Here is a 24,374-nt window from a genome sequence, read left to right on the forward strand (position 1 = left end):
TGTAGGCTAAGCTTTTGATATGTGGTAGAGACATGAATTTTAAAGAAATTTCAAATTATTTTCTTTTATTAAAAACTCTTTAAGACGTTTGAAACTTACTGCTTTGACGCATTTCTCATTCAATATGTAATATTTTCCTACCTCATATTCACTAAATGACAGCATAGGACATATAGGTCTTATAAGACATAAAGTACATGTAAAATATTCACTTAAAGTTCATATTTTGTCTCCATTTGGTTAGTCTCACATAACCTGTGAGAGAAGAGGTAACAATATATGCCTTTTGAAACTGAAAGCCCTTTTTCAATCTTGCTGTTTCACTTTATGCTTACAAAGAAGCCGTTCTGACCTTACGGTGATTGCGTGCTTTATAATCGTGGCTGCAGTGATATGTTTTTGCATTCCAGTGTGTGCGTCTCAGGGACAGTTGGTGACAGAGTCAGTCTCTGTGTGGCCAATTGCAGTGTGAGCTCCAAGGACAGGCAGTGGAGGGTAGAGCGGGTGATTTGTCTCTTAGGATTGAACTCATCCCCCTGCTCTCCTGCTGGCCTCTCCTTCCTCTTCTTTCTCTGCATGCTGTCTTATTTTGAAGGTGAAGAACATTTCTCGCAGTGTTTGCATGCATTCATTTTAGCTGATGCAGCATATTGTGTTTTCCAAATTTAGAGTTTGTGTAGCGCGCACAGTTACACAAGGTCACAGATCCTCAAATAAGCCATTAACATTCACATACGGATATTGTATGTTAAACAAAGCACTACAGCACAATTTACATATTTGCTTTAGCCCAATGGAGACATAAATACGTATACTGTATATTTTATCTATACTATTCTGACCATATAAAACATTTTAAGCATTATCATAAAAACTATTCCTTAGGCCTTGGTACTATATTATGCCTTTTTAAGTTTATTTTTACCTGTGGATTTTGTTTTTTTCTAATCAGTCTGGAGTGGCTGTCTGGGACCAACCAAAGTTCTACGTTGCTCTAATATTGTGATCTCTAGCCAGGATTTGTCTTAGAGGCATTCAGTCATAATCCCACAGATGGTAGCTTCACACCATTGGCTCTTCACCCAAACACATATGCCAAATGTGTCTGACCCTGTGTTCTGTCTCCGACTAAGTAGGAATACAGCATCAACAACCAGCAGCATTAAGAAAATATATGCGTATATACATATAAACTGCTCATAAAGGGTAATATAATATTGTTGCGAGTCATTAGCTGGGGAATCCAAAAAAAGCGCACCATTTTCATAAATCATGAGCTTTACACAGAGCTGCTCCTTTCAAATCATTGTGGCCTACCATAAAGACACAGCAAATAAACCAATCTCTTATTATATTTAGCAGTCTGTAGCATAATCATTTTTGTTGTTTTTATTTGGAGAAGATTATATTATTTTCTTAAAACTCTATAATCTGTGTTCTACGCATTTGGAATTTCTATTCTGGTTTTGAATCATTGGAAAATCACAGAAAAATCAGACAGGCATAACAAAGCTAGACTGTACACATTGAAGTAAATGCTCACCACTCTATAGCTAATCACGTCTGCTATTGTTTTTTTGCAGCTTAGTTTGATATATGAAAACTGTGCTAAGAGGTAAAATAGAAACTATTTGCAGAAGAACTGTAAAAAAATGGCTAATGCTAGTGTATGGAAACCAAATTGCTCTTTAATAACTCTATCAAGGTTTTATAATGATATATTACTTAAGAATAGGATGTTATGTTAACCAATCAAGTGCAACGACTTACATTTTTATGCTTTTTGCACCGAGAAAGACTAAGCACAGCACAGGGCATTATTAAGGTCTGTGAGTCCTTGACCTCACTTTCAATCCTTAACAGTGGATAACAGTGTATTTCTTAAACATCTTGTAATACTGATGTTAGGTTTTAGTATGAAATGCCTTTTAACTGCCAGCACAAGTGTAGACAGTAACTCTTATTATTTATCATGACATAAATAACTGTAAGACTACAGAAGGTACCTTCTGATATGTTGCTATAATATCTTTTTATTAAAGATCTAAAGAACAGATTTGTTGTTAAAGATATACCCATTAAGTTTAATTGCCTCCCTGACATTTGTACCTTTTCACATTTTCTTTGAAAGTGACATCCTCAACAACAAATAACCAAACTTTTTCGATGTTCTGCATTAGAGAAGAGTATGTGTATGTGTTCGACTATGATCATGTATGTGTGAACACACCTGTTCATTAAGGTCAATTTCCTGGAGTCCTAAATCTGATTTTTCCTCCTCAAAAGTGAATGTGAAAAGATTATTATTGGCTTCGGTCTTGTTAGCCTTTACAAAGCTTCCCAGAAAGCAAACACAGTAGTACTGCTGCTGGCACTACTCATAAATACCAAAGCAATTTTGTCAATAGGGCCTTTACTGTAATGGAAACATTCTAAATTTCGGTGCACAATAACCCTTCAGAAGCTATGGGCAATAAGTGGAGCACGTACTGCAGAATGGGGATATGCATGCATCGTTAAGGGGCCTCTTCATGTAGAGTGCGGGGGTTTGATCGCTGCCTTTATAAGGTGTAGTATCGGTCACAGGAAAATGTTTGTGTTATTGTATAACTTATTGAGAATGACACAGTTTCAGCATCAGTATGGGCATATTTTTAGATTTAAAGCTATCAAAGGGCAAACAAATGGAAAAGGAATAGTCTTACGAGCAAACACATATTGCACGGTAAAGCAATACCCTAGCAATGAGTCAAAACAAAGCAAAGCAATGGCATTATGCATAAAACAGTGCTGCACCAAAAATAAAAGCGCTGCAAGCACTGTTTTCCACTCCACGAGGAAAGCAGTAGTGAAAAATGGGAAATAAAGTAAAACCCTAATGGCTTGCCCAGGCTTGGTATGGAATATATACTGCTCAAAAATTAAGGGATTGCTTAAAACACATATCAAATTGTGATGAATTAAATAATCAAACTAAAAAAATCTTTACTGACATATAATTTGTTGAAAACCAAAAGTCATAACAAGAGCCAGTGAAAACCAAAATCAGCAAATCTTTAAATATTGCATTTAAAATAAGTTAATATTGTTCACATGTTCCCTTAACATTTTTAGTGGTATGTTTTAATATATTTCTTAACCATATAACATATTTATATTCATGTATAATAACAATCTTACTAAATTAGTGTTCTGATTTGTGGTAAGACATTTTCCCTCGTGGTGAATTTGATTTGTTTTTGTTGCAAAAGTCCTGTTAGATATATCCAAGCATCCCATTTGTTCAACATGGTATATGTTAAGCTGTTGCATTAACAGTTAGTGAAGCCAGTTAATGCAATCCGAATTGCAACCTAGCGTACTTTACTTTACTTGGGCTACTAGTGCTCAAATAAGAAAAAAAAGTGATGAGGTGGAAAAAATGAAATGCAGGCCACACCATTTGAAATAGAGCACTTTTTTCCTTTTACATTACTCTGAAAACTTGGATCAAAAGTCACCAGCCTGAATCTTTGGGACTGAGAAGCAGACAAATATGAGAGCAGAAGCACACTTGCTCTCTGGCTGTTTGTAATAGGAACTGTCACACAACTGTCACTTTTCCTGTGAATGAACTAGGGCTGTGTCAAAAAAAGTACTCCAAATGAACAGTCAGAATATGGCAAGGACTAAATAAATGTAGAGTGACTGCATAAACAGACCAATTGAGTGTGGTTAGCTAGTGCTGGACATCAGTCATGCTCAGGAAGTAGCAGACAAGCTTTTCACTGTATTTACTGAACTAGAACTATATAATAACTCAAACTCACCTCATGTCTGGCAGGTTTTTCATACTAACTTCTTGCGAGGGCTAGTGTAGGTTCAGAAGTGACAGGAAAATAACCATATGGTATCCTAATGCTACTAGCTTACTGTAAGCTAACAAAAACAAATCTTAATATGACTTTCTAGATTACACATCGACTTGAGTTAAGACTGGCAACTGGAAATCAAATGGATCAAATTAAAAAACTTGACTTAGTTTAATTTGGACTAATTAAACAAGACGATGCAGTCCTTACAGCATGCCAATTCTCCAATTTCAAAACAACAGTAAGGTGGCAAACCTATAGATTTGACCCATTCTCAAAATAAGGAAACTTTAAAAGGAAGACACACAAGAACTTAATTAATGGAGTTCTCTGCTGACAATTTCTCTGGAGTTACACGATTAAACTGCTTCATTAGTGTCTGGGGAGAAAACAGACAGACGAGAAAGGCAGACCTTGGGGGGGGGAGAGAAATGGGGAGACAGAGAAAGAGTAAGAGCCTGCTTTGTTAGTGTTTGAAAGAGCCACTTTCAAGGCAGTAATTATGACGCAGAGGGAATGTAATTATTTTCCCAGAATGCCAGAGGGCTTTCAAGTACCTCCTAATAGTGATGGGTGACAATCTAATAGACTACAGATATAAGTGGTGCACGAGGCTTAATTGGTGTTTAAATGTAAGTGACTTGTCTGAACACATCTAGGCTCTTTCCTAAATGTGTCGACTGCGCCTGCACCTTATGATCCAGCCTGACATGATGTGACAAATTTGATCAGAGAAAAGCAGTATCATTGTGCAACTCATGCAATCTGACAGCTTGCAGTAACAAGCCTGAGGTGTTGCGAGTCTTTTAAGACTGATTAAACCGCTGTCACATTTTGCACTTCCCTGGAGATTCCTGTTTAGTGCCAAATTCACAATCAGATGTAGAAACTCGATGTGAATAGAGATCGTCGCGGGTCACTTGAGAAAGTTAAGTTTCAGATGGCACATGTTGGCTAGGAAAATGAGCCAAATGTAAGACGCTCTAAGTTACCAAGAAGGAAATCAGCTGCATTACTTCATGGTATTTGGATGACCAGCTTTTCTATTTTAATTAATTGTGATTTGGGGATTTATGCTTTACAGGGAAGCACAGTATCTCACTCTAAATGACTTTTCACACATGGGCTGAAGTGTCAAAATAAATGATTCACTATAATGGATAAACCACTTTGCACCTTGTTGCTGCTTTTCCCACTGCACTAGTGTGAACATGGCTTATGGGAACAGAGGCATTCTCTGTATAAGCCCGGTGGGAGAACTGCAGTGATGAGTTAAAATGTCTGGACTCCTAATGGAGGGAGAACACACCACACAAGTTTTTTTTTTTTTTTTTTTTTTTTACTTGAGCCTCTGTCAGCTTACATTTGAGCACTGTCTTCACACAGTCATTTCCTTTCCTCGCTACTCCGCTAAAAAGTCGATTCGAGAAGCTTAGTAGTCTGACTGAAATCATAAATCCATTTTTATTCATTTCCAGATTTTCATTTTGGAAGATCTATTATAAAAGGGGGGAAAAAAAACTATTGAAAGCTCAATACATGCAGCATGCAGTGACATTTCGAGTAAGCCACAGCAACAAAGTGTTGTAGCTTGTAGCTCTAAGAAAATCTGCTCTGAAGCAGAGAGTGCGTTGTGAGGCTTGTGACAGATGTGAACAGCAAGCTGAACTTTATTTTAATAAACACTGTAGAGGGATGTGTTTGCCACCACCCCCAATACTCTGATCACCATTTGACCCATGGCCCGGCTCGCAGCCAACTTCTAATTGTGACAAGGCGCATATGGCACATAATTATTCAGAATAATCTGTTACCATGGTGAAAGCTGACCCTGATGGCGACTGATGCATGCTCTTTATGTTAGGCTCCGTGGTCAGAGGCAGTTTTTGCCTCTTTGCCCCCCTAATGTGCTGCGGATTAGAGATGTACATTATCACTTTAATCTTCTCTTTAACCCCTTCCATCGGCCTCGTAGCCCCAGCAGAGAGACGCCTACAGCCACTCAGCGGAGCTGCATATGGCCACAAATGACGTGTGTTTTCCTGCTTATGTGTTTCATGAAAGCCTAATATAAACATACGATTTCATTCTCCCCATAGTGCCATCCTATCTCAATAATCCACTTCACTCGTCATCTCCATCAACTCCCTTTGGTGTCTCTAAGTGTATGCTCATGATATAAATATACCAAGCTGCTGTTAAGCTCTTACTTACTCTGTCTCTCCCTAAGACAGTCATCTTTCACAAAACAGATAAACAAGCCTTTCACTCGGGAGTTGTATATAACTTACTGGTGAGGTATCCCCTCCCCTTCACTTGCATGAGTCATAATTTTTTTAGTAATGGCAAAATAATTTGTTTTGAGCTTAAAAATGTCAAAACTGAATTTTCCTCAGATCAGTAACAACAGTCAAAAAGCCATTGCAAAGTATATTAGGTGAAGATTATGATTTTAATATAGTAATAATTTTGTTTCAAAGATAGGAGTCATTTTTTATCACATTTTCCCAGTGATGCTCATGCATCAATGGCACACACTCGATGCCAAGACTGAATCAAGTTAAATTGTTAAGTGGATTAGAAACAAATGCTATTAGGGCAGAATTCTTCCATTAGACAGGGAAGTCAGTGTGGAACATTGTTCTATAAGTTTCTCAGGTTCATTTATTGATAATATATGGAAGATATCTAAGCCACTGCAGCTTTGTGACCCCTGACACGTCTCACTACAAGCTGACAGCAACTGCTATACCCCACGTAACAGAAATCCCCACAGCAATAACACCACAGCCACCTAAAATAGAAAATACACAATCATCACTTTCTCTTCACCTGATGACTGGCAGTGCCTTAACTCTGGAGAACAAAGAACAAAGGTTAGTGACCCCAAATCCCCCCACCATCTCTATTCCTAAACTTGTCATTCCTTCATCCTCCTCTCCTACATCCATTCCTCTTGACCACCCTGCCCCATAGTGCTAAAGAGTTTCTCTCTGCATCTTCAACACATGCAATAAATCAATGTGAGCTGAGTGGCTGTAGAAATAGTGTGAGTCTGATTGATTTCTTATGTTAGCACATTATAGGAGCCTGTGAGGAGGCTGCCAGATTTCATTCCCCAAGTGAGAGAGGCTGTGCGAGAGAGAAAATAAGTTCAAAGTATGGTGGGAATTAAAGAAAGACACTGTTAGCTAAAGAACAATTTTCAAGACTTGTCTGTGATTATATGACAATTATGCTGCAGTCTAGTCGCAAATTAAGGGTTGTCAAAAAAAGAAATAGACTCAGTTTTATTCTTTACTTTTCGCTGCTTTTTCTCCAAACCCTACATATTTTACAAAAACACCAGACTTCAAACTTTTCTGTTAGATATGTGACAGAAAAGTTTAGCCAGCTTCCCTGGAGCATTTAAGAGCTGGGTGTCTCAGCTCCCGCTCCTTCTCTCCATTCACCCAACTCCATGCTATTTGTTTGCTTTGGCTTTCATTTCATTTTATCAACTGATAAATCACATCAGCACACCTCATGGAGTACTATAGTTTTCTATTCAATTTGGTTAATACATTGTTAAATTCTGATGCAAGTAGTGTCTTTTCCATTATTTGTCATGGCCCTTTAGTTGTACTGTGACAAATTTGGGGCTCATCTGGGATTTGAACCTGGAGCCTCTCCAAAAATGTTGGCGGATGAATGTTAGGTATGTGTTGTTTAGTGTAAAACCTAAAGCAACCAGGCCAAAAGCCAGCCAAACAAATAACATGATGCCACCAGTTCAGACACATTGCATACTTTATATTCACCCATCAAATTTAAAAGAGGTCCCAGGTTCAAATCCTGGACGAGCCCCCAAATTTGTCACAGTTAGTCAAGGGCCATGACAAATAATAGGAGAGAAATGACGTAAACCAAAATTTACCTTTTTATTAACCAAATAAAGTAGACAAACATCGTGCTTCATGAGGCATGCTAATCAGCGTTTTCATTGCAACACTAGTTGGATGGGTGATTGAATGTTAAATACATATAGCTTTGGATGTTGTGATAACCTTAAACATCCATCCATCCATCCATCTTCATCCGCTTTATCCGGGGCTGGGTCGCGGGGGCAGCAGCCTAAGCAAAGAGGCCCAGACCTCCCTCTCCCCAGCCACCTCCTCCAGCTCGTCCGGGGGAACACCAAGGCGTTCCCAGGCCAGCCGAGAGATATAATCTCTCCAGCGTGTCCTGGGTCTGCCCCGGGGCCTCCTCCCGATGGGACATGCCTGGAACACCTCACCCAGGAGGCGCCCAGGGGGCATCCTTGTCAGATGCCCAAACCACCTCAGCTGGCTCCTTTCGATGTGGAGCAGCAGCGGCTCTACTCTGAGCCCCTCCCGGATGGCCGAACTTCTCACCCTATCTCTAAGGGAGAGGCCAGCCACCCTTCGGAGGAAGCTCATTTCCGCCGCTTGTATCCGCGATCTCCTTAAACAACCTTAAACAACCAGGCCAAAGCCCACAAAACAAATAATATGGTGTTGGGTGAATGGAGAGATGGAGCAAAAGCTGAGACACCAAGCTCTTAAATGCTCTGGGAAGACTGGCCAGGTGCTCCCTGTTGTACTGATTAACTCTGCCTACCAGACAACACAAATGAACAAACAGCCGTAACACATCAGGCCCTGACCAAGACAGAAGGCTGTCTGTCACGTGTAAACTTAATTCATTAGTGATTCTGTAAGGAAACTTTAAATAAAGGTGGCAGACAAATGGCTGAGACACTGCTGTGCTGACAGACTTTCTGAAGGCTTTTACAATATCACACAAACCTAGACTGGAAGCACTTGTACCTGATAATCTGACAGCTTGTCTGGAAAATGTCAATTTAAGATTAGTAAAGCAAGGTCAAGATGAAAGTAAAAAGAAACTTTTAAAAGTGTATAAATTTTAAATTGTGCTTTTACATGCCATCCATGAGACACAAAAATGGATGAATGAAATGAAATAATACTAAAAACACAAGGATAGGGGGATATAGAGGACAGATAATGCTCAGAGAGAATGCAAAGATAGTCTTAAGATTCTGTTTTGAACTGTTTGATAGTCAGGGACTGAATGCTGCAGTGTTTGGGCCATACATCTTCTAAGTCCTTGGATAAAATAACAAGCACTCCAGCAGAATAACAAAACTAAGACATCAGTTTCAGCATAGAATAATAAAATCCCCTCTGGCACAATTTAAACAAAGCACTAACATTAAAAGCCTGAAAACAATTTATACTATTTCCTGTATGGATGTTATATTAGATTGCAATTATTCTACAGGTGGCTATCAAGTCTACGTCAATACACACTGTGAGAGCCAAGTCAGACAAAATGCCAGTAAAGGACACTGCTTGCCTTTCACACAACAAGAAAATACAAAACCTCTGCCCAGCTGGTTGTTTTTATGCATCATAGAGTTTAATTAATTTAATTTTTATGAAGTCATGGTTTCTCAAAGACAAACTGTAACATTTACGGTGAGATCTCCACAGTTCATCCCATATGACCAAGGTTATGAGCAAATATGTGCAGAGTCAGTCTGCAGGTATTTGCTCATGGAAGCGGTACTTTCCTTTACTACTGTGTTACCAAGGTAAAGGTAAATGGACTGGTTCTTATATAGCGCTTTTCTACTCTGTCCGAGCACTCAAAGCGCTTTATACAGCTAATTCATTCACCCAATCACACAAGCACTTCTAAGCTTAAGTGCTAAGTATCTAACATTCATACACATTCACACTCCGATGGATGCATCGGAGAGCAACATGGGGTTAGTATCTTGCCCAAGGATATTTGGCATGCAGACTGGAGCAGCCTGGGATTGAACCACTGACCTTCTGGTTAGAGGCTGATCCGCTCTGCCACCTGAGCTACAGCCACCCCAAGGTAACATGGGTAAAGGTAACATGGTAAACTTTACACACAGAGAAGATTATCAGCAAATATCAGCTTAACTCGTGTTTACCTTTGCCACACAGATGGCTCGCTTTAACCAGGTTGGATCACCAAGGTCATCTCAGCGCCGTTCTGGACGGGTTAACTTCAGAGGATCAGACCAGCAGCTCACTACTGATTAAATTACAGTCATCATTCCCACAGGACTGACAGGAAGACTATTTGCAGATCAGATTTTAAATGTCAAATCATAATTTGTGTTTAACTATAACACCATTTTCCCGGTGCTTTGTTCATAATTATCATAATGGAGTTTGCAATTATGTACTTCTATCTCTTTCACATGAAAATGGTTTTTGCTGAATAGGTAAATCTAAATCTAACACAGCCTGCTCTGTGATATTAGTTATTCAGAGCACCTAATGCTAGGCTCAGTGAAGCCAGATCCACCAAAGTGAGTCAGTCCAAGATGAACTTGCTGGTCCATGCTAAGCATTAACATTACAAGCTTATTACGGACTACACTCCATGTCGAAATGTATTGCATGTGATATAGAGTATTAGGAATATTGTAGAATGCTATGCCTATTATCTGCTGTTTCCTGGATATTTGTGTCCACTCACGAGGTGCTTTAGCTACCGAGCTTTAGATGTGTACATTTTACTGTAGCTGGTTTTCCTGTAATGTTTTGCATTACTAAAGAGTCTGTGTGTCCGGTTTCATGCACAGTAGGTGTCTGCATGAGTGAGTGTTTGTTTCTCTGAGGAATATGTCGTTCTGCTGCTGCCAAATTCCACGGCATCAGCAGAACGAGTGGTCTGCAGTACTCAACATTTCCATAGCCAATCACATTCAGGCTATAGTATTGCAGAGACGTACAGAATTTCACCAAAAGAGACAAGACAAACCACATATAATAATTATGCTCTTGTCTAGTGAAGCCATACGAGGGGCTCAAAAACTGCTCTGAAATGAGATGTAAGTTGACATAAAGCATAATGGTTTCCTTTTTGGTGATTAAAAAAATGCAAGGTAGATGATGTATGACAAAGCCCATTTCAGCAGCTCTGTGTCTGTGTGATTTTTTTAAATGGGCTGAGAACAATAATATGTTTCTTTCCAAAGATATAGTAAATCCAGCTATGTGGGCTAGGGGGGGATTTTTTTTTTTTTTTTTTTTTTTTAAAAACCCGCAACAACAATCATTCTCCTACATTTTTTTTTTGACAGATTTAATGTTTGAATCACTTAAAAGGAGGGTTTTGGAATAACAACAAGCCATGGGAGTGAGGCCTACAATCCTCATTTATTCAAATGTGCCACTTTCCCCCAGCACATCTGAATAATGGCACACAGTCTGCCAGATTGAATTTTTGATGATGAATAAATAATGGATGTTAGTGGATAAGTCTGTTAATACATTAGCCATGAGTTTGTCATAACTGTTTAATTGGATAGCTGCAATAAATACATTTCTGCATACCCCCTGCCTCCCTCTGTGTCTGATTAGTCCTGGATAGATTTCATGGATCAAATCTATTTTATTTATTTATTTTTATTCCTCTCCTAAAACTGTTCTCACTTCCAATACCTTTTGGCACCCTCATATCACTCACTTAACCTCTCTCTTGGTGTTTTCTTCATATCCTACTAATCACAAACGTAAAAACATAACTGACTTAAAATATAGTCAGCGGGAACTCTTCTACTATTAATGAGTGATACCAAAGATGCTTTACTGCTTGCGGTCAGTGCCATCCTTGCAGAAAATGTGACATACATTTTAAAGGAAGGGATTGGGCTTGGTTTGGTGCAGGATCTAATTAATTCTCATTTCTTATTATCTTGTAAAACCCGGTCTCTGAAACTAAAAAAAAAAAAAAAAAGGTCGGTGGCTATTAACCATCCACTGAGTGTGTTTTTTCTGACACATTTAACTGAATGGATAAGGAATTACATTTCCAAGCCAATTCATAAGTCAAGAATACTACCTAATTAGAACAAGGTTTTCTCAGCCTCCATCCTTGTTGTCAATTAATGCTGCTATTAACCTTGAGACATCCGATGGCGCATGGCCCATAATGACGCTATTATGTTTCCTCCGTTAGCTTAAGCAAGTCATCAGCAGGTAAATATATGAAGCCGGTTTGCTGTGGAATTGCCTTTACTTGGCTCAGAGGAGAACCAATAATGTGACTTTGGAGAGACGGCCGCACGAGAGAGAATAAAGTATCTCGATCACGTGTGCTCTGGCAGTAAAAAGAGGCCCCCAGTACACAAGCACAGGAACAGATGACACTCTTTAGCATTACTATTTTAAAAATCAGCTGTGGCTTGCTCCGAGGCATTCTCCATATTCAGCTTAGTTTATGTTAAGACTGCATTATCATCCTCTTACCCCCTGCTCTCCTATGCTTTTTCTGCTCCAGGTCCAGTGGCCAATAGATGGATTTCTTGATTAAACTTCCCTGTATATCATAAATTATTTACTAGATTTTCAAATGAATTTGCTCAATTAATTCACTGTTCAGGCTGCATTTTTAGTTTGATGCATCAGAAAGGAAAAATGCATAGGTGACTTGTTTTGTGTGCCTCCATGTGTGATGATATTTAATCGTTGATTAATGATGAGGGAACATCAAGACAAAAAAAAAAGCCCATTATGTGGTGTTGTGGAGCGATGTATGTTCGCTTAAAAGAAGGGTCCTAATCTCACATCTCTATTTTTAAAAGACGCTAGCGTGACATGAACAGAGCTCTTTAACTCTTACATTGAAATTGGCAGGAGGAAATTGGACATTTCTCACTGCAGATATAAAGATAGGGTCCAATCTGTCAGGGAAACGAGCCCGGCTAGTTGTCCTCTGCGATGACTGAACTCTGTAATACATGCACACGCTGCATCGCTCTCATCCCTCACCCCACCGCTCGTTTCACATCTAGCCCACTCTTTTCCTCCCATCTCCACACACCTCTCATCTGCCTCTCACAGGTGATTTCCAATGCATTTTTAATGCTGAATTAGCAGGGAGGTGAATGATCAGCTGCATATTAGTGATATTATAGTCTCTTGGAATAAAATAAAACATTTTCTTTCCTTTAAAGTGTTCCTTTTTTAATCTTCATGACTTTCTTTGCAACATATGCTGCAGGACCAGCAAAGGTCCAACAGATGTACTTTTCATGTCCTTCCCTGCCTGCTTTCCTCTCCCCCCAAGTCTTTCCTGGACTCTTAGCTCTTCTACTATAAAACCCTACCCATCAGGTCAGCTTGTTGACAGGTCTGTCAATACGTGCTCTGGCTGGTAGAGAGTAACCTTGGCCTCTTTCTTAATGCTCGCATTTACTTTTTCTCACAACTGTTCAAAAACATACAACAGGCCACTACCACCATCATCATCATCATGTACACACGTTGTGTTTGCCCACACACATTTAAGGACATGCAAGTGCACTGAGTCACGTGCACCTTCGGGCATACACACTTGACCCAAAGCGTATGTAGTGCACAAAATCAACATAATCACCAGAACCATGAATCAATTAGGTACAGTTATTCCCTATTACAGCTGTTTTCCTGGATGCGAGTGAGCCCTTGGTGATGCTTTGGGGCATCTGCAATGAGCCTTGTAACTGATCCAGGAGTTGACTGTGTGGAAAAAGACTGCGTTCCCTCCCCAAAAGCAATGTGTGGTATATCTGATAACAACCCTTTGTTGATGGTACGTGGGATTTTGAGCAGCTGGAATATATCTGCGTCATCTTACAAAGGTACATGTGCCCCCAGCTAGCCCGCTGTCTGCACAACACTGATCTGGGACTGTCTATGATTCATTCACTCCAACCCTCCTGTGTCATTTTTACTCCACTTTGGGTTACTCTTTTGTTTCTTTACTCTAGGTCTTGTTTTCATTCTTCTTCATGAAATTCTGTTTTCATTTGTGTTCCTGTCCTTCCTGGATAATGGCTCTTTTTTTCTCCGAAGGCCTTGTTGGCCAGCTTGCAACACTAGAGATCTGAAAGTCTGCACATTCATGTGAATAAGAAATATATACACTGAGAAAGTGAGAAAAAAACATAGAAATAAGGGATGAAAAGCACACAGGAAAGCAGTTCCCATGTTTAACCTTCAGATGAGCAAAGGCCTATCTTCATAGAGCGATGCATCCCAGCATACATTTCTATTCTGAATATCCACTAGCTCACCAATTTTGTGGATCTGTAGTCTTGTTTGAAAAATTGTGCAGGCATTCCAGATGTGACCTGTTTTACGTCCTTTTTGAATATTGCCTAGATGCCCTTCCTGGACTTTTTACCAACAAGCAGTTTGTTTACAAAAACATCGTATTAGAACAAAAGATGACAGAAATACTTATAAAAAGAGTAGGAAACATGAGAACATTAAACACAATCATGAGACAGACTCATAATCTTAATCCTACCATGAACTAGCCAAATTACAATTTAACCATAGGGTTGTATTTGTGTATTATCTATTTGTCAGTATATTGGTACTGGCAATTACAACAGTGGAAAATTGAAAATTAATTACACAGTTATCCACCAGAAGGCGCTCTGCAACTTCTCTGTTTGCAACACCACAAAAATAACAACTAGCTAATGCTAGCAGACTATAAGACATGAGAGATATACGACTTGTCGTGACAACAAAGAGAGATGATCTTTATGTCATTATTGTAAGAACTTAATACACATAACCAATATTTAAAAAAAATACAGCCTATGTATTGGATTTTGAAAACTCCAAATATGGGACTGGTTCTTATATAGTGCCATTTGAGTACTTAAGCGCTTAAATGGCTTTATACAATATGTCTCATCTGCATAAGCACTTTTTTCTACATCTAAGTACTTCCTATCCAGCATTTGGACACACATTCAGAGTCCGATGAACGCATCAGGATCAGCTCGGGGTTCAGATTGGACTGGATTCTGGTTCTTCAGGGACTGAACCACCAACATTCTACATTGAAATACATACATAAATATTTTTTTCTTCAATTAAAAAGAAATTAACTGAACATATTAAGACTATCTGTTTACAACCATTTTGTAACTAAAAAAGTTGGAAATATTAAAAAAATATATAAAAACAACATGCATCTGCTTTTTATTTCCATAGCAATTTGGTAACCAATATTTTGGCCACCTCTGGCCTCATTGCTCATTATGACCCTTCAGTATTTTGCAGCTGAACAGTGACCATTTCTATTGCTGTCACCATGGAGTTTGCTGGGATACACAAAATGGCTCTGTCTGTGTCAGAAACCTAAACAAAACTGCATGCCGCTCCATTACGACACTCAATCACTTTCTATGAGAAAGCACTCTTCACTTATATAACAACTTGACAGTAATGGCTCATTACCTCTTTGATCCACCAACACACAGAGTACTCTCACACATTCATACCTTCATTCTAACAATAGTCCTACACTCCTGTGAACCACTTAGGCTTTGAACCCACAATTCAACAATACTAAAACAATGGAAAGCATCTATAGCGCATGGATGTGTTTATAGCTGGAAAGAAGCTGATATTGCTCCAATACAAAGAATAAAAACAGAGAGAGGCAATTAGAAAAGCATTTGTGTGAGAAGAGACGTACCCACAGGAAGATGAGAAACAGCAAAAAATTAAGGCTTTGAAATTCATTATGGTACACGCGCCAGTTTATAGGGGATGTTGCTATGAAGAGCAAAGTGAAATCAGTGACACCGAGGGACTATTTTTGTTTTCTTCTTGATAAATAGAGTTACTGTATCTATTATGTCCCCCCTCCCCCAACTAAGTTTGAAAGGGTTGATAAAAGTATGTCATCACACAAGTGAAACATGCATAGACCCTCGCATGAAAATGTCAAACTATAAGTACTTTTATGTACTGTACAGTTCTTAACACAGCCTAATTTAAGATGTTTACAGTATAGACAAAAGCGTCCACATGTAAAGACAGAGAAAGCAACTTCCACATTATCATTTTAATTGATGCGCTGAAGTTGACTGAAAGCAGAATGTGTAGCTATTATTGCATCCATATCGGTGATGTGACAAATACACGAAGCCCTTTGGTGTCAGGTGCTTCCTCGATGCCAAGCCAGAGCAAGGCAGGGGAGACCAAGGCCGAGGTTGTTAGAGCTGTAGTCCTGCCACAGCAAGACCCCCACAGGGAAATCACAGGCCCAGTGATCCAGGGAAGTCTCTCTGCTCTGTTTTGCTCCAGTCCACATGGCCTCCTATACCTCTGGCCAGCTCAGCAGGTTCATTATTTTGACAAGGGTACCCACAGAAGCAGCAAGCCCACATCTGTCACGGAGACGGCACGCATTTACAATCTTCAGCCCTCAACATACTGTTATGCTGATGATTAAAGTATCATGGCACGGCTGTATAGAACATATACTTCACATGTGTCTGCTTCCACTGTAGCGTTGTTATTAGGGCCGAACAATTAATCAAAGTCACGATATGAAAGGCCGCAATTTTCCAATCGCAAATGCTGCCCTATTAAACACAAATAGGCCGTAGCGAGTAAAAGTTTAAATTATGATGACAACTGCAAATTATTTCTGTTACAGTTAATAAATGTTAAATCTTTGCATATCCTAGCTGTCATCCTAGCTAGTATGCTAACTGTGGGCATGCCAGCAGTTTTAATTTGATCATTAATTAGCAGCGGGGAATGTAAGTACAGCCACGACTCTCGTTTAGTCATGTTTTTGGTCTTTACCAAATCCTTTGGGAAGTAGCTGACTTTTTACAGGCTGCACTCATCTATATTTTCACTCTTTTTCACTGATTATGGCTTTTGGTTTAAAAGGCTCTACAGAGAAGAGGAGATTAATAATTCTCTGTATTGATCGCTATGTGGGAAAAGTTTCGCTGCCATTTGACGCATTCTTTATATGGAAAAAAAGAATAATTACCATTTTTGTACAGTGATCATGGCAGTTTCATGTGTTTGTTTGTCGAGTGTAAATTTTCTTGATTTTCTCAGTTGTACGCACATTACTGATTTGAACTCGTCACATGAACGCTATAAATCAGGACCTGAACGATTCAGAGCTGCAAAGAAGTGTGCTTTGTGATTGCATGTCTTCAGATATCAAGATTATCATCAGTTGCCTCTTAACAGCTGCTTGTCATTATTATCATGGAGTAGCCACTCTGCAATCTTGTTGTGCTGTTATCCAGAAATCTAAAGGCACTTTGGAACTTCTTCATTATGTTGAATGCTACTGAGCAATGTCAAGCATGAGACTACTGTTGATTGGCACACCCCCTCCCATTGACCAGAAGATATTGCACTTTTCCCTTCCATTAAAAACGGAGGTTATGGTGCTTAAAAAATACACATGATACATATTCCATTAGTACATGAGCAAGATTACTTTGTGATTGCACTCACTTTAGGACACTTCAGTTTAACGTACAGGACGAAAATATAATAATCACACAGTTACTTAGAAATAAAAAAACAACCATTAAAAGCATTTTCACTATTGCTGTAGGCGTAATTATGAGATACGATGAAAAATTAGTGTGTGCATGAAGTCCTACAGAGCCTGACTCTTGTGCCACAGTTGCGTGTGGGTACAACGTCTAATTAAGTGAGTTAGTGCAGTTTGATAAATACCAGCAGAGGTGTCGACATAATTTGTGATATGGGTTGCTGCTGAGTCTGTTTTTGATACTTGTGTGTGATAAACATAGTGTGTGCGCGCATATCTTTGCATGTATGTGCTGCACATCATCCTCCTTCATATAGCTTTCCTTCATGATGTTTTGGAGATAGGTAGACTTCCTAACTATTGTTACACGCTTTGCTGACTCATTGGTTCCATTTCTTGACTTTGATCAGTTTGTATTGGTTGTGGTTCTAAAGTGAAGCTTAGGGTGTAAGAGCTGACGAACTGTCAGATATATTCCATGGTTTTCTAGTCATAAACAAAAAGTTTTTTTTCCTTAATGCTTTGGAAAGTGTAGAGTTCACAGAATGTTATTGATTATCTCCAGCCCAAGTGGGCAACCCCACTGGGCTTATCTCCCTTTAAAGCTGTACTGTGTGCGTGTTTCTGCATCATGTGTGGTAAAGATACAGACATATCCTATGTGCAGTACATTTATATATGCCATAGGTGTTAGCACATGTGTATGCACTTATATCACACTATGAAATTTAAAAAGAAAATGCACCTTAACCTGCTATAAGAATCACAGCGCAGTAACTAATATACAAATCTATAAATCTGATATAGAAAGGGAGTTTTTCCTTCCCACTGTTGCCAAAGTGCTTGCTCATGGGGGTCCATATGATTGTTGGGTCTTTCTCTGTGTGTATTATTTTAGGGTCTACTTTACAATATAAAGCACCTTGAGGTGACTGTTGCTGTAATTTGGCTCTGTATAAATAAAATTGAATTGAATAGACCTTTCAAAAGAAGACCTACAGTACAATGGGTTTTCTTTACAGAACAAAACCTTTCTTATTCCAGAGTTGAATTACAAAAATGTAAAACTGATACATAACTTAAAACAGAGAGTTGATGAATCACAATTTCATCAATTCATTCCAGCCATGTAAGCAAACAGGTTAACGATTCAGGCGAGCGGCTTTCATTGGAGCGTGAGAGAAAATGGAGGTTAAAGCCTAACAGTTAAGCAGGTCATTGGCTTCAGGAGTCACATGATAATTCACTTCCTTGTCCTTTGGATACCTTTTTGATATTATGTGAATGACTGAAAACAAGTTCTGTTTTCCTATAATCATCATCCAGTCCTTTGGGCTTTCATCCTTTGGACTGCATGCGACCAAAAGCTCATATTCTGGGGATGTGTATTCATTCCAAAGCAACCTGCTCTTATCACATTTTGTTTTTGTTTTTCTGTTTGGTTTTTTTTGCCTTGACTTTTCTCAGCTCTGACTTTTTTCATCAACAAAGCCTAATATGAATGCTCCGCTGTTGTGCTCGCTCGAAATTCTCCCAAGTTAAGAGCACATCCAACCATGCGGCCACAGTCACACAGTTGCTTTGTATCCGGCGAAGATTTCAAAGCCGCCTTTTAAGTCGCACTTGAATCTCCGCTTTACTCTAAATGGCACCCATCTGTTACAAAAGGGCACAGATGACAGCCCACCTACAGCAACGACTCAAATATGCAGAGTTACCAGACAAATACCAGGCGATGTTTTGTAATATCAAGACAAACAGAGACCGCAAGAGATCTCTATTACCTGATCCCTCCCCACTGGGTCTGAAATGACTGTGTCAATAGCACGAGACTGGAGATAAAAGATTGGTATTACTGCTAAAGATTGCAGGGACAGACTGGCTGACAGAAAGAGAGGGATGGGGTGGGGATGGCAGAGAGAATGGTTATGTCTGCCTGTGTGTGACAGTAACGTAACAAGTGCCGAAGAAAGAGACAGATTGATGTAGGGAGGAGTGGGACAGATTGAAGCATTAGGCATTCTTATTTCCCACAACATCTCCTCTCACCCAGTGTTGAAGTTATGGATAACATTCGGCTTTTTATGCTTCACAATATTAGAGTCATTCAGATTTTTTTTTAAATCAAAACATGACTCTGCACTTTTCATTCATTCATCAACAACACCCCCCCCCCCCACACACACACACACACACACACACACACCTCAGTTTAGTTTACTGATCAGACACAGAGAGGCTAGCATTGCAGAACACACACTCAACACACACACTCGACACATTAAAACCCAGGGCAGGCTATCTGGTGTTCACGTGACCTTTAAGTGCTTATAAAATAGCCAGGGGAGCTTGCAGGCACTAAAACGCTGGCCTGGACTCCACTTATAAGCAGGTTACATGAAGATATGCCAGCTGTAACATACAACACATTAAACTCATCTCGGTATCAGTCCATACTCATGCAGCAAGACTCAAACACAGGCCCACAGTGCCACCATGCAAGTGACTCTGACTGAGCCCTGAAATCTACACGAGAGCAGCAAGCCACACATCCAACACCTAAGCAGTATTAGAAATTTGCCAAAGTCGAGCGTCTTTCTAACAATTGGAATGACACCATTCGCAATTCACAGTACAAAAAACAAAACAAAAACATTCTAAAAACACATATTATTGATTAGTCTCACTGGGATAATAATGTTGTCGTATATATTTTTTTAAAAAAAAATCTATTGTGCGATTTATGTGAGCTGATTTCTCATCGTTCCTATGAAACAAATCAAAGGTGCGTCAGCAATGGAAAGGTCGCCAAACTGCAGGCTCACGTCACATTTGCTCTTACTGTCTCAGATTTCTCTAAGGAACTTTTCAGCACTTTCACATTTCTTATTAAAAGCCATCTACATTTTTAGAAACAGGGAAAAGAAAACGTGTGTTTCCTCCTTTCTGTGTGTTTTGCAAAAGCCACAAGCTGTATCAGTGCCCCGAAATCCGATCCCTTGTTCCCGAGGAGACCTTTCTCTCTCTCGCCTCCTCTCTCTGTCTCTTTCTCTCTCTCATTGGCTGTCAATAACCCTCTACTGACCTTGTGAAAACACATTGACTATTCCCCAAAGTAAGCCTTTCGTGCATGCAACACCATACACGTCCGACCCTGTCCCAGTTCACCCGAGCGGGAGACAGGCTGAACTCAAGACTGTCGGGAGGATGTCTGTGCGCCAAGTTTCGGTATTTTCAACAACACAAACGGGATTTTCAGACAAGCGAGCAGCTTGCAGCCCGAAGTAATCTGACAATATGTGGCGAGGATGCAGCCGAGATGCGCAATTATCTCCAGCAGTGATTTTCACCTATTCCCCTTAATTAATGTATTTCTAAGTAGGGCTAACTAACACGTTCACGCGCTGTGACACATTAAAATAAAAAAATAAATAAAAAGTAGCCGTGGGGACCGTGTGATCCGCGGGTGGGTTGAAACATTATGACAGGAACAGAAGTGCTAAAGCTCGGGGAGTCGGGAATAACAGCTCATCTGCAGCTTCTGTCTCTACAGTGCAGTGATTCGCCCGAGAGGCACATCACCAAATTCAGCGTGGTAACACTGCAGCAAGCAGATGCACCACTCCTCATAATAATAATAATAATAATAGTATTTTTTTTTTTTAAAAAAAAAAGCCCACAGATCGAGTGGAGAATGTGCGGAACATACCTGGTTTTTATGCCGAGTTCCATCTTCGAGTTCAGAAGAGCTGTTCATGATTCCCCATCGGTCATTTACCATTACACGAAGAATCGGCGCATCGAATCCGCCTGTGTTTCGGGGCGGCAGGGAATAAGCCCACTCTTTTTAAGTCTTTACCTGCGATTCAGCCTACTCCATGAGAAAGAAAAATGGGGGTACTGGACGTAGAAAAACGGACAAGGCAAAAGTACTTATGCGGCACTTGCACACATTACGCACCAAGGGAACTTAGACTAAATTCCTCCAGACTTTCCTGCTTCTGTATCCAATATTCCAATTAGAAAGAGTTTTCTTCTATTACAATCTCCTGGAAATTAAAAACAGATTCACAAACGCGATTATTTTGCATTTAACAATTTTTTTTTTTTTAAAGAGCAACCTCTCCTCCAAAAAAATTATCTCGATCAAGCATCAAGAGCAGTCCTTTTAGTCCACAAAAAGAAATCGACAAAAATCTTTGTTCGCTCAGATTGCTTGGTGCATTCTGACCTTTGCGTCCACCCACTCCCGTTATCCGGACACTTTGAGGCGCCAGGTTGGCCAAGACTGTTTCCACTTATCACTGAACAGGTAGAGAGAAGATGGGGAGAGAGTTGCAGAGCCGCCGCGTCCTTTCCACTTCTCCAGAAACCCCTTCAATAACGGAGCCGCTGGACGGATACTCTTGCTCTTTTTCTTTTCTGCGTCAGGCTGATCTATCTGGGAATTTCACACAGATGCCGTTGACAAGACGTGTTGCGGTGAGATTAGCGTGCTCCGCTTGCGAGCTCCGCACGGGGCGCTCCGTGCCTCCGACTGTCAATCAGCGCGTCCCTTCGGTACGTGCGGCGCGCTCCAGGGCAACGTTCCTCCCCAGTACCGCCCTACCCTCGATAGATGTGCCACCGCCTCACCGCCTACTGCTTCACTTCCACCGCAGCGCAAACCCTCCTATCCCGCTGCAACCCAAACAGAAGCAGATCATAGAAAATATATCTATATATATATATTTCTAATGTGGAGACCACAGACTGTAGGCGGTTAAACACAATCCTGAGAACAGATTGCTGATGGAATCCTCCTTGTGGAAATCTAATAAAGGTTGCTTCATATTTCAGAGACTGTCACAGCACCCTTTGAACATTATTGCACCCAGTGTCTGACTGGATTTTAATGACTAGAGGTAAGATTACCTAGGATTTCTAATTGGTGTGACAGCCGTTAGAAGTGTGTGTGTGTGTGGGGGGGGGGGGGGGGGCTTTTTGGGAGTTAAAGGCAGAAGAACCTCACTAAGGTATATAAAAAAGAGGGAGATGAAACAGAATATTAAACTGAAGCTACTACCTCATTTATTTCACAGAAGTCAGACGACTAGAGCCCTTTCCTGGATTAACACAAGTTTGTGGTGTGTTTCAAGCTCAGTGGACATCAAATCCCAAACATAAAAGTCCAGGCCAGTTGTTAAAAAAGGGGGCAACAAATTAAAAGAAAAACATACATACAGCGTCTCGGTTTGGTGTTGACATCACTACAGTTTGCATGCACGTCTGTACTGACTCTGCACTCGACCTGAGAGATTGAACTCAATTCATCCAAAGAGATTTGGACAGTTTCAATGATGGTTATGAGAAGCGCGGTTGGTTCAAAAGCTCCCACAGCTTCGGCCAGTGACTCAAACCATTCAGTGAACCCTTTTGCCATAGGGAAGGGGGTACTGTCATCCTCAAATAGTCTACTCCCATGAGGGAAGAAATGTTTTGTCACAGAATAAAGGTGGCTACTCGGTACAGCTTTGCATTGGTTTGCAGTGACACTTCCTGATGCCAGCAAAATTCCTCCCATACCATCACAGAGCCACTGGATCCTCTTGCTGCTGGGGTCAAGCCTTTATGTCCATGGCATTCTCTTAGTGCATGTCATGCATTCGCCCACACGCTAAGAAGTTGGTGATGGATGACTCATCTCACCATATCACCTTCTCTTTGCATCTCTGCAGAACAATGCTGACTTCTAAAGTGTGCATTCATCTTAAAATTGAGTTTTTCCACTTAAAGCTCGGTATAAAAAATTTCTCTGTATTTGAAGTATTTATTGACTAGTCTTGCTTGCAGTTTAATCACGCCACTGACATTTTCTGAGGTAGAGTTGCTCCTCTGTTTTTCCTTGCATATGGCACTAACGCACAAGTATCAAGGTCTGTAAACGTGTACTTTCCCATCTCTGTTTCTGACTCTATTTTCTGGTGTCTGCCGTAGTTCTAAATGCACTGTCTCTACTGACACACCAGTCAGCTGAACACAGAGCGTGATTAGCTGTTAATTGCCCAATTGTGTCATGCGATGAATCTGTGTGGAATCATTTGCATATTTTGTGTTGTGCCATTCTTTCATTCAGCCTTTTCCTTTCATTCCCACCTGTAGTAAAGTGACTATGTAGCGGCAACCAAATAAAAGGAAAATCATATGAATTGCCACTATGAAGGGGGGAAATGATAATAATTGAAAAATGTGCACTTGACTCGTTTGGTTCTTTTGGAAGCAGTTTTTCCAAAAAAACAAACAAAACATTAAAAGAAAGCTCAGCTGGTTAACATAATAGCGCTACTATTTTAACTCCAGTTATGGATTGATGAGCATGTTCCTAAAAATCAATTTTCACTTCAACATTTTTTCCCACCCCAGACCACCACCACCACCCTTCTCTTTTACACGCAGTCGATACGGTCAATAAGATGGGCCTCAATACCGGCCTTGTTTCTGCTCATTTAAGGAAGTGTGATAAACTGATGATTAGAGATCTGATAATTAGTGCAGGGAGCAAAGCAGGAGTGACATTACTCAACCCTGTGATAAAGATGCAGTTGCTGGCAGAGGAGTGAGGATGGTTTGAGGGGAATAATGAGTCGTTGCTAAACAATGTACATTGTTAGCAGATCTGACATCCACCAGTTAATTGAGGGTATTGTTGACCTTTCCATATTGTTTGGGTCAAATTGGACCTGTCCTGACATTTAGCAGGATTAAAAATACCTTGAATGTCATCCTTTTAGCCTTAAATATGGTGACTTTTCCTAAAGTGACCCAAAATACACAAAAACTATTTGAAAGTTTGACACTGTTGTGCAGGGGCTGGCTGACCTGGGTCGAAACTGACCTATATACTGTAAACTGAGATGGATTTCAAGAAAATGGTGGTTTTAAAGAATCTTGAGACTTTGACGTGGCACACGTCTGTGTTTTTTTATAGGAAAGTGATGACAAAATTTGAGGTGTCACACGATTTTTCAGTCTTCCCACTACATTTGCCCAAGTTCCTGCAGTCACAGGGACCTGCTGGTCTTTGAGCATTCATGGGGGAACCTCCAAAGAGTTAAATAGTAAACATAGAAGTGATCATAGATAGTGCACAAA

At 40.1% G+C, this 24,374-nt stretch overlaps 1 protein-coding gene and 1 long non-coding RNA gene across 3 annotated transcripts in view; both read right to left on the bottom strand.

Annotated features, from left to right (window-relative positions):
- The window catches only part of fibcd1b (fibrinogen C domain containing 1b), a 135,265-nt gene extending 113,230 nt beyond the window's left edge, over window positions 1-22,035 (bottom strand). Inside the window, exon 1 of one of the 2 annotated variants that reach the window (XM_085168652.1) lies at window positions 20,953-22,035. In XM_085168652.1, coding sequence (XP_085024778.1) covers window positions 20,953-21,024 — 72 coding nt within the window. In that variant the 5' untranslated portion in view covers window positions 21,025-22,035. The remainder of the gene's footprint in view (window positions 1-20,952) is intronic. The other variant, XM_085168651.1, reaches the window with a different exon arrangement.
- LOC146514033 (uncharacterized) lies at window positions 149-20,946 on the bottom strand. The gene is made up of 2 exons (XR_014875386.1): window positions 8,326-20,946; window positions 149-7,897 (listed from the first exon to the last, which is right to left on the bottom strand). It is a non-coding gene; the product is annotated as an uncharacterized LOC146514033 (long non-coding RNA).
- Window positions 22,036-24,374: the final 2,339 nt, after the last annotated feature.

The sequence above is a fragment of the Neolamprologus multifasciatus genome, chromosome 7 (genome assembly GCF_963576455.1).
Source record: "Neolamprologus multifasciatus chromosome 7, fNeoMul1.2, whole genome shotgun sequence".
NCBI lineage: Eukaryota > Metazoa > Chordata > Actinopteri > Cichliformes > Cichlidae > Neolamprologus > Neolamprologus multifasciatus.